General features: G+C 42.0%; 1 protein-coding gene across 1 annotated transcript in view; it reads right to left on the bottom strand.

Annotated features, from left to right (window-relative positions):
* WLS (Wnt ligand secretion mediator) overlaps positions 1 to 14,932 on the bottom strand; it is a 113,810-nt gene extending 98,878 nt beyond the window's left edge. The window contains exon 1 of the mRNA XM_043878752.1: positions 14,551 to 14,932. Coding sequence (XP_043734687.1) covers positions 14,551 to 14,656 — 106 coding nt within the window. The 5' untranslated portion in view covers positions 14,657 to 14,932. The remainder of the gene's footprint in view (positions 1 to 14,550) is intronic.
* Between the last annotated feature and the right edge of the window lie 2,331 nt (positions 14,933 to 17,263).

Here is a 17,263-nt window from a genome sequence, read left to right as displayed (position 1 = left end):
TTTCCAGTGTGGCTTTACCTAGCCTTTCGAGCAGTAGATAGGTTCATAGTGCATGAACACACATACACAAGTGCCATTATTTTAGAGAGGAAGGCCTGAATGATGATGTGTGATGACCCAACCAAGGAGGAATTTCTGTGGCCTCTTTCAAGCCTCCATTTTCTCTTCATCACTCCCCTACCTCTCCCCCGACTCTTGTGCCAGCCTGTGTCCCCTCCCCAACACTCCCACCTCTAGAATGAAAGGTAGGTGTGGCTAAGAGAAGTCCAAGTCCAGCTTTTGTGTGGCTTCTCCCTGGTTTTTGCTTCCTTCTCTTTCGGTTTACATCTTCTTCTCAAATCTCTGTTCCCACATCTCCACTGGAAAGTCAATAGGCCCAGGTTCCTGTTTGCCGGCAGGCACATATTCTGCACAGCATGTTTCAGTACTGTTCATGAACCTGGAAGGATGTGTGGATGAATTCATTCCCACCCACCAGACCGACAAGCTGAGCACAATGGAATGCAGAGGTGGTTATTCGAATGTCTCGTGCTGTCTTGTCAAGAGCAGTTATAAAAGTTGACATCATAAATACATTACTGATCTCTAAGAAGAACCATAAATACATCTGCAAAATTTTAGAAAGAAAACTTTGAAAGATGCATTTTCCATCTTTAAAAGTTTTTTTTAAAAAATTAAGCAAGTCATATTTTTTTTAAAAAGCTCCTAAAAAAACAGCCCTCATGGAACAGAAGAAACACATTTACTTCTTAAAGAAATCACAAAACTCTATTATGGTTCACATTCCCATCTGAATATTCAAAATTCATGTACAAGGTGTGTTCCCTTTTTCCAAGCAAACTTTATCAACTAGTATGGATTGTTCAGTTGCTACGTCACATCTGACTCTTTGAGACCCCATGGACTATTGCATGCCTGGATCCACTGTCCTTCGTTTTCTTCTGGAGTTTGCTCAAACTCATGTCCATTTTGGTCAGTGATGCTATCTAGTCATCTCATCCTCCACTGCTCTCTTCTCCTTTTGCCTTCAATCTTTCCCAGCATCAGGGTCTCTTCCAATGAGTCAGCTCTTCGCATCAGGTGGCCAAAGTACTAGAACTTTAGCTTCAGCATCAGTCCTTTCAATGAATATTCAAGGTTGATTTCCTTTAGGACTGACTGGTTTGATCTGCCCTTATAGCCAAACAAAGACCAAATACATAAATCAGACCTGGTAGTATAATCAGTGTAACAGTAGGCATAGGTAATGAAACATTCTTCTAGCAGTCTGTAATTTTGGTTCAAACCTTTTCTCCTTGCAACTTCTCCAGGCCCTAGTTTCTACAACTAGAGAAGAGCCTTAGTTTCTACACCTAGCATTGAGGACCCAGCACAGCCAAAACTGGACAAATAAAATTTTTTTTTTTTTAGTTATAAAAGACTAGCCCAGAAGAGAGTGTTACAAATTTTAGGGCTGATCTTAAAGTTGAAGTATTTTGGCTGCCTCTGTAACAGGTCCAAAATGCAAGGTGTTTATTTCTTCAAAAAGTATTACTGAGGGATCGGGTAGAGAGGGAGGTGGGAGGGGGGATCGGGATGGGGAATACATGTAAATCCATGGCTGATTCATGTCAATGTATGGCAAAAACCACTACAATATTGTAAAGTAATTAGCCTCCAACTAATAAAAATAAATGGAAAAAAAAAGTATTACTGAGCATCTATACCATACCACCCTGTGGTAATCATGGAAAATAAAGATGCACAAGATAGATGACATGTTGTCATGTAGCTTACAGTCTTATAGGAACTATATTTTAACTTTATTTTTTCTTTATAATTCCTTATGATACACCATGGTAATTCTAGCTAAAGTTTCAGAATTAGTTAATATTTTATAAGGGAAAGATCATTTTTTTCCTTGAAGCTTGACTTTCAAACGTCTTTGTCATTTACGTTCTATCTAGAAGTAAAAACATTTCCCAATGGATGATGACTTCAATTTTATAATGTAAAACAGATGAACAACTGGGATTTGCTATGCAGCAAGCATGGATGGAATCTCTCTTCCACGCATTGAGTGATAGTCATTTAAAACTCAAGCTACCTAGGCTCATCTATGCTACAAAGAGCCATGAGTACTGGCAAGCATTTTCAAAGGCAAAATTTAAGATTCAAATTAAATCTTAATGAAAACTATCACTAACTGGATCAAAAAGTTAATTGCTCTAGTTCACCAAATGTATGGATGACATGCTTCTTGAACTGTTGGCTTGCATGGATTATGCTAAACGGGAAAGTGATCAAGCAGGGTGGCTGGGGTTCTAATTTTATGTAATCCACTAAGAGGCAGAAATAAGCTGCCATGAGCCTAACTAGATGTGGGATGACTAAAAAAACTTTAAAAAGTTAATTTTGTCAACTTCGAATTCAGGGAAATGGCTAATGTATACTGATCAATCGAGCACATATGCACAGGTAACTTGTCTCATTTAAACCCACAACCACCTAGGAAGGAGACATTTTTTAGATGAGAAAGTTGAGGTTCATAACATGCATATGGTTTGTCCAAGTTGGATAACAAACCAGACCACACACACTGATCAACCGTAAAACTGCATGCCATTTGTTAGAAAATCTGATTATTTGAATGCAAGGATCAGTAAGTCTATCATTGAACAGAAACATATGGAAAACTTGGAGCTAACACCATGCTGTTTTTCAGTGCAACAATTTCCTAGGAATCTTATAAGCACCCCAAGTCATTAAAGGCAACTTTCAAATTTCTGTACCAGCGCTGCCTGGCAGGGAGAGTTACTCTAACATGAGATGCACAGAGAGTCAGTGGCTTCCCAGGACAGACTTGGTATCGGTACCTAACCACATCCTGACCTGGAAATGTGATCTTCTCAAATAGATACTAGTGCTGATTTTGTTTAAATACCAAGCCTACTGCTCATCTTTCTCCCAAACTATATTTTCTCTCTGTTTTTTTTAACAGGTAGGTAGGGTAGAGAAGAAGGGACATGAAAGAATTTCCTGATATTTATAAAGGAAAAAAGAAAATGCTAATTGAACGGTGACTTTAGTATACTTTTCATTTAAAAATCTTGGGTGTCTACAAATTATCCTGTTTCTTTCTCTTTCATCACCTATTATCCAGAAACAGCATGTTCTCATAGAGCAGAACTCTGTTCCGTTTGGGCATGTTCAAAGACCAATGCCAGCCAAGGGTTTAACACGGGCTGGCTCATGAGCAGGCAAATGCTGTACAGTTAGGAGGAAGGGTGCCTGAAAGGATGTCCAAGGCCCTGGAGTTGCCTGACACAGACAAGTCCCTCCCCACCCTCCCCACCTCCACCTCACAATTTTGCAGAAGCGGATCCCTTCTAAGTACAGGTGTGTTCTTTTAAGTGACAGTAAGGCTCCTGGTGCAATCTTTCCAAAGCTTCAGTTAAAATCTTATCTACAACTTCCCATAGCCCAGGCACGCAGGAGCTAAAGTCAGAGCCCATTTCACACAAGCCAGGACTAGCTCAACAGACCAGAGAAAAGAAAGGAATGTGGGGATGTGTGTTTTCTCCACTTGAGGCATTCCATTCTCAGGCGAATTACAACCTAAATGAGAGCAGATAAAATACATAAGAACCCAGAGTAAAACGAACAGGAAAAAAAAAACCTGATCTGCCTTGAGAGATGGCTGGGTTTCACAAATATCGAACTCAACTTTTTGGTTGTGATCACCTGAAGACCTGCATGCTAAACACAGACTTAAAAAAAAAAAATAATTATAGTTAAATCAGAGGACGCAAAAAACAGTGCTTTGTGACTCTGCTTAATATCAACAAAAATAAAAGAATTTACCCTGTAATACTTGTACCTCTAAAATCACAAAAATAGGCTTGTCAGTCACAATGGTATGAGGCCTATTTTCAATTACCTTCAGAGTGAAGAAATGGCAGAAACAAAGCATGAGCAATTTTGTTGTTTCTTTGGTATGTAAAACAGATCCAAAAAATATAGGGCACGTCACTTCCCCTAAACTCACTACAATTTCAGAATTATGCCTGCCACAAACACCCGCTGGAAGCACAAAAGTTAGTCACAAAATTTTAGACAAGAAGCTTCAGACTGATGAAATCTTAAAACATGAGAATGGCACTTTGGTTCAATTTGGTAAGGACCACAGTACATGTATTTTTTTTTTTTTTTTAATTTTAAATTTACAGTTTCTCAGTCAGGACAAAGGGGATATACTACCCTCTCAGAAAGCAAGGAATTTAGCTTGTTTTTAAGTATGTAGTATTCTTTAAAATCCACATAGAACAGCTTAACATTCCATACAATCCTGTTGCTTCATAAGAAATGAGCTAAGAATATTAAGTACACAAAAGCAAGCAGGAGAGGACAGTAAAGTTATTACTATTTTATTTTCAAGGAACAGAAAAGTCAACAGAGCTTTAAGAACCACAAACTGGAATTTTCTGCCCAATAACTCGAAGGTCTCAGATAGAAATCTGATGATTTTCACCCTGCAACTCGGGAGGAGATACATGCTTGGAGTGCTGACCGTCATTAGAGTCTGAGTCTAAACCAAGACACTTAATTGTGTAAACTGAGCCTCTTCCCTTTCTTGGGACTCTGATCCCTCCTCAAAGGAAGTGAGACAAGATGATCTCCAAGGCCCTTTCAACTTTGCAATTTAATAGCAGAAAGTTCCACAGCTCCCTTTGAGCCCAAATAATACCAAACTGGACAGATACTGTGGATCCAAAAAGCTGCACCCATGGCAAGCATTAAGATCACACAGCTTTAGAGTGGAACAATTAACATGCGCCAGCCTATAACGTAATGAAGCCACTGCAGTGGGGGTGGGAGAGGGTTCTAGTGTGAAATGGTTTGCCTATATCCAGACACCCCACAACCCTGGGAATGCTCCCTTTCTCTTCCTGTGTCCTCCTATTACTTACCACATGCCTACATCTCTTTGCTGCCAGTGAATTTCTACAGCAAATCATCCCAACTGTTGTAGACTTAGAAAATGGCATAACCAACCTCTATTAAAATTGTGTATAAAGCCAAAGTAATAGACCTGGAGCAAAATGTGCATGCTTTAGGATAACAACTTAGACTCATATTCTTTTTCACTAGTTATCTGCAACAATATTATTATATCTACCATCTTGGGAAGGCACCTTATGAGGCATAACAATTATAATGGGAATCCATGTTAGAAAGTAGTTGAACTCTGTATGCACTCTCAAACCCAAAATGAGTAATGCTTTGGGTTATTTCACTTCCCTCTGTCTAAATTGATCCATGAATCTGGAGGTGTTTGACAAAGTGGTGGTGACTCAAGAAAGAAAAAGAATAGAAAATAAACGACCTCAAGGCTACGTTTTTCCAAATCTAAGAGCAGAGAGGTACAGAGAAAGAAAAGTAGGAGAGACGGATACAGGGTTAAGCAGATGTTTTCAGCAAAAAGTCCTCTGAGAATTACATCTCTGGTGGCCCTGGCTCCATGAGGATCCAGAGGGTGCCTTGTCCTCGGGATCGTGGCTTCCTCACTACAATCATCCATGAAATAGGAGGCCTCTGCCCCACATCACAGTTGAGGGCTGGAGTCAAGAAGCTTCTGTAACTTATTTGAGATCACGGAGACCACAGATGGTCTGCTAAGTTACAGTCAAGTTCATCTCACCGACATGATGCTGCCCTGACACCAGGCTGTCTCTCTGGGAGGAGCTTAGCCCAAAACTAAAAGCAGCAGTTAATGGCCCCCAGCCAGCTCTCATGAGCTTAACCTTATTAATCTGGGACTGGCGGGGCAAGGAGCAGGGAGGGGGGACAGACTGCATCATTTAAGGATCGGTTACCTTCTTCCTAAAGAAAAATCATAATGCCTTGCCAAAACAAATGTAATAACTTGGCCTCTTCTTTCAATCACTTCTGCTTTCTTGGAAATGTGTATTTGTGGATAAAGCCTCTGAGTTAATCCAGGGAATTAACTGGAAGATTAAGAAGGCCCTATAATTCCTATGGGTCAGTGAAAAAAAAAAACACCCTTTACCAAGGAATATTAAAAGAATAGAGTAGGAAGAAAAAAGAAGGAGCAGAAATTGCACTTGGAGTCCCAGGATTTAAACAGGCATTGAAGACAGAAACACTAGCTCAGTTTGGGGAAAGTGTGTGGCATCAGAAGTAGATTCTGGAAATCCAGGCATAAGCTAAGACCCAAAGAGTGTTCTCATGTATTTGTAGTTATTGTCTAGTCACTAAGTGGAGTCCGTCTGTTTTCTGACCCCCTGGACTGTAGCCTGCCAGGCTCCTCTGTTCATGGGATTTTCCAGGCAAGAATACTGGTATGGGTTAGCATTTCCTGCTCTGGGGGATCTTCCCAACTCAGGGATCAAACCTGTGTCTCCTGCTTGGCAGGCAGATTCTTTACCACAAAGCCACCTGGGAAGCCCTCTCATCTGTTTACAGAGGCCTTAATTTTTCTTTCCTGAGTCCACATGCTACCCTTATCTCTTTCCTCCACATCCACATCCACCTCTCTTGTATTCAACAGTAATATTCAGGACCTACTGTGTATGCTAAGTCTAGCTGGCATTCAGGTCAGGAACTTCAATGAGTTTTCGATTCCAACTATCAGTCACTGTTGGCTATGTGCAATAATTTCTTTTGGCAGGGGGAGCTGGGGCATAATTATCTTAGGGTCAGCCTTCCCCAGCATGGCTTGTAAGCACTGGTCAACATTTACAGTAGCTGTTGAAAAAGGTTAATATGTTTTTGTTGTTGTTCAGTCACTAAGTTGTGTTTGACTCTTCGCGACCCCATGGACTGCAGCACACCAGGCTCCTTTATCCTCTACCATCTCCCTGAGTTTGCTCAAACTCACATCTGTCGAGTTGGTGATGCCATCTGGCCACTTCATCTTCTGTTGCCCCCTTCTTCTCCTGCCCTCAAGCTTTCCCAGCATAATATATTTTAGGAATTGGGATTATTTGTACAGAAAGTAACCAGGTCGGTGAATAGTACCCAGGCAATAATGGGAGCATATGGTCTGGGAAAGGGGTAAAATCAGAACAAGCCAGTCTGAACTTTCACCTTCTACTGAATTTGTGTAGAATGTTTCATCACACTTATTTCTTTGTTTCCAGTAGAAACTGAAGGAACAATAGAAGGAGAGTGACATTAGACTTGAGAGCATGGCTTGACTGAGTTTAGGATCATGGACTTGAATGCCAGGCCTCTTACTGACTATCTCTATTAAACCCGAAAAGATCCTGATGTGATTAAATGAGAACCTCAGATTCATCTGAACTCTGGAGAAAGTACCTGCTGCTCTAGGTTGTTATGTTCACTAAATAAATCAACACAACATGTAAAATGTTTTCCATAGTCACCCAGTAAATCTTCAAAAAGGCAACATATCGTAATTGGCCAAATCCTTCACTACTGGTCAGATGACACTCTGATTATTGCTTTTGCTCCTCTACAAAATTTAATTGTGTGTGGAACATGGTGGGGGAGGGAGAGAGGGAGGGAGAGCTAGTGTTAAAGGGTTAAAGAACCTTAGGGTTTTGTGTATTCTAAAACAACAGTCCTCAATGTTTTTGGCACCAAGGACCAGTTTTCATGGGAGACAATTTTTCAACAGAGCCAGGTGGGAGGGGATGGTTTTGGGGTGACTCAAGCATATTACACTTATTGTGCACTTTATTTCTATTATTATTACATCTGCTCCAACTAAGATCATAAGGCACTAGATCTCAGAAGTTGGGGACCCCTGTTCTAAAACATATCAGCTGATCTTTTCTGTTATTTATCAATCCTTTTAGATTAGCCCTGTAAAGAAAAGGGAAAAATGCAAAACATTTCACTGTCAAGTCTGAGAACTTCAGTGCCTCAAGACCCTCCTCTCAATTCCCATCCCCATCTGGACACTGTTTCTGGGAACCATCCACATACGTCACACTTGTCTGTTCTACTGCACCACCATTATACCACCTCTGAGAAAACACAAGACCAATGAAACAGACATGATCATTTCACGTCTTGATGCTCTCTGGCTCCCATTATCTCTTAGAGTCTCTACCAAAACTGACAGCAGTAAATCTTTCAATAGAGAAAATCTATCAGCATTTTTTCCAAAGAACAAGATGTACCTATTCAAGGTATCAGCATGCAAGTCTCTGGTTTGAAACGCCCTCATTATTAGGCATGGGTGTGTATATAAACAAAAATCATCCTTTGGGGAAACTGAATTTTCAACTTTCGGTATGAAGCTCTTCTTTCAACTGCTCTGCTATCACTGCCAAACCACACCCTCTAAAATCTCTACAACCTCAGTTGACTTATTCTCTCCTCTTCCTTTGAAAAAGCCTAGACCTCTATAACTGTTTAAATATGTTAAAACCACTAACTAGAGAAAATAAAATCAAGTAATTTTCCTTAAGGCCGTAGAACTCAAACGCCTTGTGGCTAATGAACTTGGCTGCTCAGCCATCTAGATGATTCACAGAATTACAGGGACTGGTTAGAACCTGAAGACACTGGGTGGACTGGCATATGTAGACTTCCCAGAAGTTGTCCTCCTTTAGCTTGGCAAGGCTCTGCTTTATTAAGTACCGCTGGACTCCATTTCACTTATCATCAGACTTGAATTTTTTTCCTTTAACATGTTACCCAATGGTTAAAAATGGGAGGTTATTTGCATTTGCAGTCTTATTTATCATGCCTACATTCAAATCATTTCTATTCAGCCCTAGAAGTCAAGGCCTTGGCAGGTGGGCACAGGAGTACCTAATAGTTGATTATTCTTGATTGACTGGAATCCAATCCTAGCTTTGACCCTGACTAGCTATTAATAGGTCAGAGAAGGCAATGGCACCCCACTCCAGTACTCTTGCCTGGCAAATCCCATGGATGGAGGAGCCTGGTAGGCTGCAGTCCATGGGGTCGCTAAGAGTCATGCACGCTTCCCTTTCACTTCTCCCTTTCATGCATTGGAGAAGGAAATGGCAACCCACTCCAGTGTTCTTGCCTGGAGAATCCCAGGGACAGAGGAGCCTGGTGGGCTGCCGTCTATGGGGTCGCACAGAGTCGGACACGACTGAAGAGACTTAGCAGCAGCAGCAGCAGCAGCTATTAACAGGCGGCCTTGACCAATTTTACTAGACCATTCTGTATCTCAGTTTCTTGTGTGTAAAATGAGTACAACAGCATCAGTGTGGCAAGTTTTGTGTGGCTCAAATTAAATAAAGCCTGGTACATAGTACACATTTAATGCACATTAAATTATCTATGTTGTTAATATATTTATTTCAAGATGAAATATTAATACAGCAATTTGATGACATAATTAACAAGGCTTCTCATTTCACATACTCTCAAATTCTCTATAAACAAGTGAGAACTATCATCATGTTAGAAACCTCACTGTAGGAAATCTTTTGTTAGTGAACCTGTATTAAGAGGGACTCTTTTCTGCCTCTGGCTCCCCTATGATACTCAGGCTTCAAATCTGATCTTTTCTAAGCACCAGTCAGCATTGTAGTCCTGTCCTAGGTACACATTAGGCTCTAACCAATATTTTGCACACTAGGCAGGTACCATTCATGAACTCTCAGTGAAGGACTTTCATACAATTTCAAATTCTAAATCTCCATAGAAACATCTTTATGAGGAAGATAAGGTTAGAATCTTTCCTCGGTCTACATGGATTTAAAAAAAAAAAAATCTTTTTAAAGGCCACATTATTGCAAAATGTCAACCAGCTAGGAAAGACTTTGAGTCTAGGTCTGGGTTCCAAGCAGGGAACTTGAAAATCTTACAAAGCCACACTATTATCTCAAGGAAATGTTTCTTACTCTGAAAAAGAAAAAGGGAAAGTTCCAATCGAAGGCTAGACAGGCTGTACTAAATGATTAGATGAAAGCATGATTAGAGATTGTTAGCACTAGCATTGATTTTGTTGCAATACCCAAGGAGACAGCTTAGTTTTTTAAAAGTTAAATAATGTAATTTCAATCTACAAAAGATTTTCCACTCTTTACAAAAGAATTTCTGAAGTTCCACAGTACTTTTACCAACCATATTAGATATTCTGGTAGTTGACCAAAAAAAAAATGACATAGCTTAGTCAAATATGAAATGTTACAAAATAAAAAGCAGAATCAAATACAGAAAAATGTGGAGTAACCTCAACCAAAAGTCAGTTTATTAGTTCTTTTCTCAACAGATAGCCAAACACTCAGGACTGCCAAGTATTGCATTATTAATATATGCTAAAATAAATACCACACAAGCTTAAAACCGACTACACTGAGAAACAAACCCTTATACACTTTGCATAACTGTAATTTTATTTAATTTCTTAAAATCCTGCCACTTTGCAATAAGTGACAGTAGCAAAAACTATTTATATGAATGGACCATGATCAAAACCATTCACAGTACCTATTCAAACAACAATAGCATAAAGACATGGGCTAGCTCTTTGAAAAGCAGTCATAAGTCCATGTTAAAACTGAGAAAACTGATAGTAAATGTGTGTATATGTATGTACATCATACATATATACACACATAATATTCTCAGCATAAAAATTCTCAGCATAAAAAACAATGAAAGATTGTTCACATACTAAGCCTCTGAAAGAAAGTAATCTTTCCTAAAGAAATAATAATGGTCAGTTTGTTGATATTTATTTGGGTTTAAGTTTGGAATGTTCCCACTTATGGGTACGCTTAAAACAATGCAATAATTTTCTATTCATCCAATCCTGATCTTTTATACTCTTACCAGTCTTTAAAACAGGTGGGAATGGTGACCCGATTTTCCAACCATTATATCTCCCAGACATGACTAATTTGAAGCTGAGCAAATTGCACATAATAGACCAGGGAATCAAGTTCATGATTTTTAGTCGGCTGCACTCTTGTTTCAGGGAACATGGTCTCCTTCCCCTCCCCCCTTCCACCACCCTGCAGCTGCTTCTCCAGGAACAAAATTCACCAAACGTGAAATCAAAGGAAAATTATTTTTTAAATTTTCTGCAGGCTTATTTTTAAGAAGGCTAAAGATTAAGCTATATCTTTAAAAATATTTTCTTTTCCTTCAGGGGTTCTTATATTTTTAAATGAATTCTAAATACAAAATAAGTTATCCACTTAGGAAGCCTTCTCAATACATAAGAAAATAATCAAATGCATGATTTTATAAAGGCTCAAAGTTTGTACAAAAGCATGGCATGGCATAATTCAGTGAATTCTTAAGTATCTCAAATTCTACCATATAAGATATTGCTTTCCAGAGCCTTCTTGCAAAATCCCATTAAAGGTTTAGCAGTATATAGACCCTGGCACAAAACAAATGAACAAAACAAGTACAAAAACAAATAAACCAAAATAAAAAAACCTCGGTTGTAAGAAGGTTGTTGGGGTAGGGGAAGATCCCTCTTATTTCCTTTTTACGTAGTGTTTAAATTTTCCTCCATCAATTCTAGAAAGCTATAACCAAACGCCAGTCTGAAGGTCATATAAAACTCTCAAAAGCACTGAGAAATTCATACAGTTTCATAACTGAAAGGAATCTTAAACTCATCAACCTACCAATGAGAAGATTGAAGCCTGTTAGTTAACTGAAAAGGTGCCTCCTCATCAACTTAGGTGCATGGTTTGTCAATATTGTTTGGGGTGGGGGTCATTTTTGTTTTGCGAATATGTGTGTGGTGTACTTACACACTTAGAATAAGGAGCTTTGCCATTCAGCTCCTCCCCTTTCAAGGCAGTAATGTTTCCTTTCATCTAGGACAACAGTGATCAAAAAGGAACATTATACCAAAATACCAAGGCCAATTCAAAGTGAAAATTTCACTTTCTCACTTGGCCTCTGCAAATGAATTAGAAAGACACTGCATAAGCAAGATACCTGACTTCCTACCATCAACAGGGTTGAGCAGTGAAGGAGCTCTCCTTTTACTGGGGAGGGTGGAAGCAAAGGTTTCTGGATTTAGACTTTCCACTGCTCCTTGAGCTACTGATTCCACTTGTCCACTTTCTCGAAGTTCCATCCTTTGCTTAGTTTCACCTGCCTTCCAGTTTGCTGGGAAAACATATCACTTACCTTTTGTTGATATTTCCCATATTTGGGTCTTGGAGCATACCTAAGTTTTTAGATTTAACAGCCCCCCCCCCCCAAATCACTCTCTAAGTGGTTGAGATAAAGGCTAAGCCACTATTCAAAGTGTTTACAATGAAACGGATCTGATCTTTTCAGCCTTCAGGCCAGAACTAGGGACACAGTCTTGGCAACTGAGGGAGGAGGAAAGGTAAGAGGTAAACTTCACAACTTTCCCCAAGAAGTGTTATACAGAAATAGTTGTCTTGTTCAAGGAAAGCTGGGACTGAAGCAGTTCATATATTGAGGGGAAATCTAGACCTATCACTAACTTTTTCAGATTGTCACCAGGTACGGTCACTATAAAATTCTATTGGAAAAACAACCCTTGGCCCAGTTTACTCCAAACAAACTTCTCTTTGAACACGCAACCTTTCTGAACCTATGGCAACTCCAGCGGCCACTCATGAGTGCCCTTGGACCTTCTCCTCCATATTAAGATTCCAGAAATGATGCCAGTTCCAGAAAGGCTCTAAGAAACCTACAACAGTGGATAATGGGCTAGATCAGCTTTAGAAAAGGAAAAAGAAACACACACCAACAAATACCAGGGCACTGTGTGTAATGGTTCGCTGCTTGTGCAAAAACCTCAAAGAGGATGAAGGTCAGACAGGGATAATAGGCCAATTTAATTCTGAAAGCGCAAGGTGCAAGAAATTTTAATTATGGTCTGCCACTGAAATCACACAAGATCCAATGGCATCTAACTGCAACTGCTCATCAAGGGAGACAAGAGGTATAATTGTAACCGCTGCATAATCACTGTGAGGGCACAGGGAAGGCTGCCTTCAGCTCCCAGTAGAGAATGTATTAAGAGCCTCGAAAAATCCAATACAGGGTAACATGGAGATTGCACTTAGCTAAACAGGAGCTCATCGGGGTCGGGGCGGGGAGGTTTTCAAGAATAAAAAAAATTAAGCTGTTTGACCCAAACTGAGGATATGAGCTTGGAAAACTCGGAACCTCTTTCTGCTTTGTGGATACATACACAGAGAAAGGCATGTTCTCCTCTAGAAATTTCTCTCCTTGAGAAAGCTTCACCCACTCTCCTTTGTTTAAACTGTTAGCTTGGATGTTACAGTGATTTACAGAACCAGACTCCCTTTCATTTGTTCCCATCCAACCCCAGCCTGGAGACAAAACGCCACGCACACCACTCGAGGTGCCCAAGCCTGTGCAGCCCTCCCAACTACGACGACACCAGCACCACGCGGGCTCTGGAAAAGAGACGCTCGCAGAAAGCCCCTCCGTGGACTCTCCGCTCCCCAAAGTTGTACAAATCTGCGAAATAAGGAAGCCAAGCCTTGCATCCGCACCCGCGGCGAAGTTGGCGCTGAAGTTTGCGCCGGGACGTCCTGAATCTCGAGGGGGAGGGGAAAGCGACCGTGCGGAGGGGCGGGAGGATGGAGATGAGACGGAGACACAGCGAGAAGAAGGGAGTCTTCTGAGTGGAAGGTCCATGAAACCATCCTCTTCACCCGGAAGCCTGTTTAGCTGGAGAGGTTCGGGCGATACACGCCAGGGGAGGTCTCCCGGGGGAAGCTGTCACCTGCGGGGGGCTGTGGCGGGGGCCGCCCTCCGAGGCGCCAGGGCAAGACCTGGGGCTCCAGGCTCACAGGCTCTCGGGGCTCTAAGAAATGGGGGAAGGGAGATTCCCCAGAGGCCAAATGCAACACCTTTCTGATAGGCGTTTTCCCTCCGACCTCTCCAACTTCCCGCGGCGCTGGCCGAGGACTTTCTCCCACCGAACCTCACCCCATCCAAGCTCCCAGCCCAGGCTCGGACTTCGCCAACTGCCACGGCTGGGGGTGGCTTGGGGATGCGGCGAGGAAGCAAGAGGGCACGAAGGTCAGGACCCAAAATGCAAACTCTCAACCCCCAGCTGAGACAACCAAAAGCGTTTACACATGCAGAGATCACAGCCCAGTAACAGGGCTCGGGGTTGCGCCGGGCGCAGTTCTCCGACTCTTCAGTTGTTCCTAATAAAGTCGATTACGTTGCCCTCCCAGAGCTGATTGGGAGGGAACCGAGAGGAAAAGGGGGGAACGCGGGAAAAAGCCGGGGGGAGCAGCAATCAAGTTTGTAACCCAGCGCTTCCTCGCGCGATCCGTCGCCATGCTTAAGATTCCCACCCCCGCCACCCCCCTCTTTCCTTTCAAGTGGATACTGAAACTAGGCCAAAACTTTTTCCCCTCCTTTTCTCAGCCACTAGACTGGATTGTGCCCCACGGAGCCCCATGGAGCTCTGCTTTCTTAAGCACAATAGCCGGACTAATTAGATCATAGAAGCAAGGCAGTGATACTGTAACAAGTAGCCCGAGAGGCAAAGAGGGAAGGGGCCCGAAAAGAGAGAAAGGGGGAAAAGTTTGCAGCTCTCGCACTTACCAATCAAGCCTCCCACCAGAAAGGCGATGATTTGGAACACAAGCAGAATCCCACCAACAATGCACAGCTTCTTGGTGCTCATGTTTTCTATAATTGCCCCAGCCATTTTTGCGCCCCCCTTTTTCTTTCCTCCTTGAAATAAATGTTTTAGGGTGTGTTTTTGCTCCCTCTCCGCTCACGCTCCCTTCTCCCTCGCCTCCTTTCCAGGCGCTGCAAAACTTCAGGGGTACGGGAGCGCGGCGAGGATGGGACCGGGACGAAAGGCGCCCGCGCGGATTCCCCCGGCGCAGCCGGCTCGGGCTCCCCCAATGCCCGGAGCTGTGATTGTGGCCGCTCCGCCGCCTGTGGACGCTTAAAGGAGCAGGGAAGCGATCACATGACGCCGCCTCCCTCCCTTTCTTCCTCCCTCCCTCTCGCGCTTCCTCCCTCCCTCCCTCTCTTCCTCTCCCCCTTGCCCGCCCGTGCGGGGCTCCGAGCTCCGCCGGGTGCCGGTGTCCCACTCCCGGGTCTGGCAGGCAGCCTGTCCCGCCAGGAGCTGGTATGGTTGAGGGGGCTGCTGTTGTTGTTTAGTGGGTTCCCCCTACTCCGCTTCCCACACGTTTCCTCTTTTGGTGCGAGATTTAAATCACCCGTGGGCAGCTTTGCAGACCTTTAACTTACGCGTTGACTTTAGGAAATGGTCCCCGCCCCCAACTGCTAGAACTCTCTTTAGGAAAGAGGAGAATTTTTTAAAGGGACCCAAAAGATGCTTAAGTCAAAGCACGGAGATGAGGAATAAAGTCTCAGCTGGGCTTCCTTCTGCCAGATCCCAGCCTCGTTATTGGGCAAACACCCAGCAAAATACCCCCACTGCACCCCTTGAAGAACCCTGCGCTCCAGCCAAATCAGGCCACTGTTCATTACTACATTATCCCCCCAGCTCCATAGGTTTCCAGAGCCTTAACTCTGGCTCTTGTCCTAAAAGAATATATTTTACCCCATCGGAGTTTTAAACCTCATTTAAAAACCAACTCATCTGAAAAATCTTGTTTATTTTCTAAACCACCTCCTTTTGATATCTTCAGGCACTAAGCCCTACAATTCTTGTGTTTACGTTCTTACCTCCTATTGCAAGGACTAGTGTGTACACGTTTGTCTCCACCATTGAGCTGTAAATTCCTGGGGATAGGGACCGAGTGCTATTCATCTTTGTACCCCCCGTGGTGCTTAACAAAATTCTAGCTCTAGTAGGTCCTCCGTAAACTTTTGTGGAATGAATAAATAAGTGAATATGAAAGCAAACCCACAGTGTGCATTTCAAAAGCCCGGGACCTTATTTGACTTAGAGGGAACACATATTAAGTTACAATGTTTGTCTTTTTTTTTTTTTTTTTGGTAAGGATATATTTATATTTATGCTTAACTTTCAGGGGGAAAGGCAAGTGGGATCCTAGAGATTTCCTGCTCCATCAAGCCTAAATTCCTGGGCCTGGTTGTTCCATGTTTCATAAACTGGCCACTTGGCCAGTATCACTCACACTGCCCAATAGACCGTTGGTTTGGTAACACCCTATTCCCATACATACACCGTTTCCACCACCCACCACCCCTTACACACCTAGTCTCTTGACACTCCCCTCCAGCTACACCCTCTTCATGCCAAGGGACTATCCCAAGTCCTGTCTCCCCCCTCCTCTGTTTCTGATTTTTCATTGCCCTTATAGAAGATGCCATGCAGGTTACACTTACTAGAAGTGTTCATTTCTACCCTCCAGCTAGACTAGACACTCCTTAAGGACAGGTGCCAAACTATATATATATACAATATGTACATTCCATCTCCTTGACATCTAACAGTTTTTAACAGTTCTGGGGATATAGTTGCCATTTATTTATTCTTTCCTTTCATCCTTTAATCAATAGGCACATACTTAATTTGTCCTGAGCTTTCTTTTCTAAGTACTTGAGGGTACCAAGATATGAAGACACTTGCCCTTGTCCTGGAGGAGCCCTAGTCTAGCTGTTACTCACTAAATAGTCATTAATAATCTTTAAAGAACACCAGTTCAAATGGCAAATGGGCAGAAGAGCACAGAATTGGGGTTAACAGTTTGACTGGTACCTAAACATAGATAGACCAGCAGTGGATTATTTGTATTCCTTCTTTACCTTTTCAGAACTTTTTACATCTTTTCTTCCCCTCTTCAGGAGGAGGTTCCAGAGCATCATATAAAAGAAGAAAGAATGTCCTCTCTCCTCTACCGCTAGTTAACTCCCCATTCTGTGTTCTCATTTCAGCAAGCTGCCAGCTTCCACACATTTAAATAATACTGCCTTAGGGTTAGAATATCTTTTTTAATACCAAGGGATATTTCTAAAGTAAGGTTGACAGGATTCAGTATCAAGATTTACTCTCCATTTGATACCACATTTCACTATTTAAGAAGAAATGGTATCCAATGCACTTTAAGTATGAATTGTGTCCATTAGATATTCTTAGCTAGTTGCATTGGTTTATTTGTTTAAGATTAGTGAGTTCTCAATTCATTTTCTTATCAGCTGCTACAACACACAAATGCATCTCTTCAGAATAACTGGCCTAACTCTTTAGGTTCCAGTGTCCACATCTGGAAACTGGAGACTTAAAGTCCTGTTCCTCACAAAGATTATCCCCTATTGTGAACAGGTACGTATACAACCAATTTAGTTAAAAACAGATATTTCTAATTGCTTA

The sequence above is a fragment of the Cervus elaphus genome, chromosome 20 (assembly GCF_910594005.1).
Source record: "Cervus elaphus chromosome 20, mCerEla1.1, whole genome shotgun sequence".
NCBI classification, from domain to species: Eukaryota; Metazoa; Chordata; class Mammalia; order Artiodactyla; family Cervidae; genus Cervus; species Cervus elaphus.
Note: the sequence above shows the minus strand (reverse complement) of the source record. Positions and strands in the feature narration are given on the sequence as shown.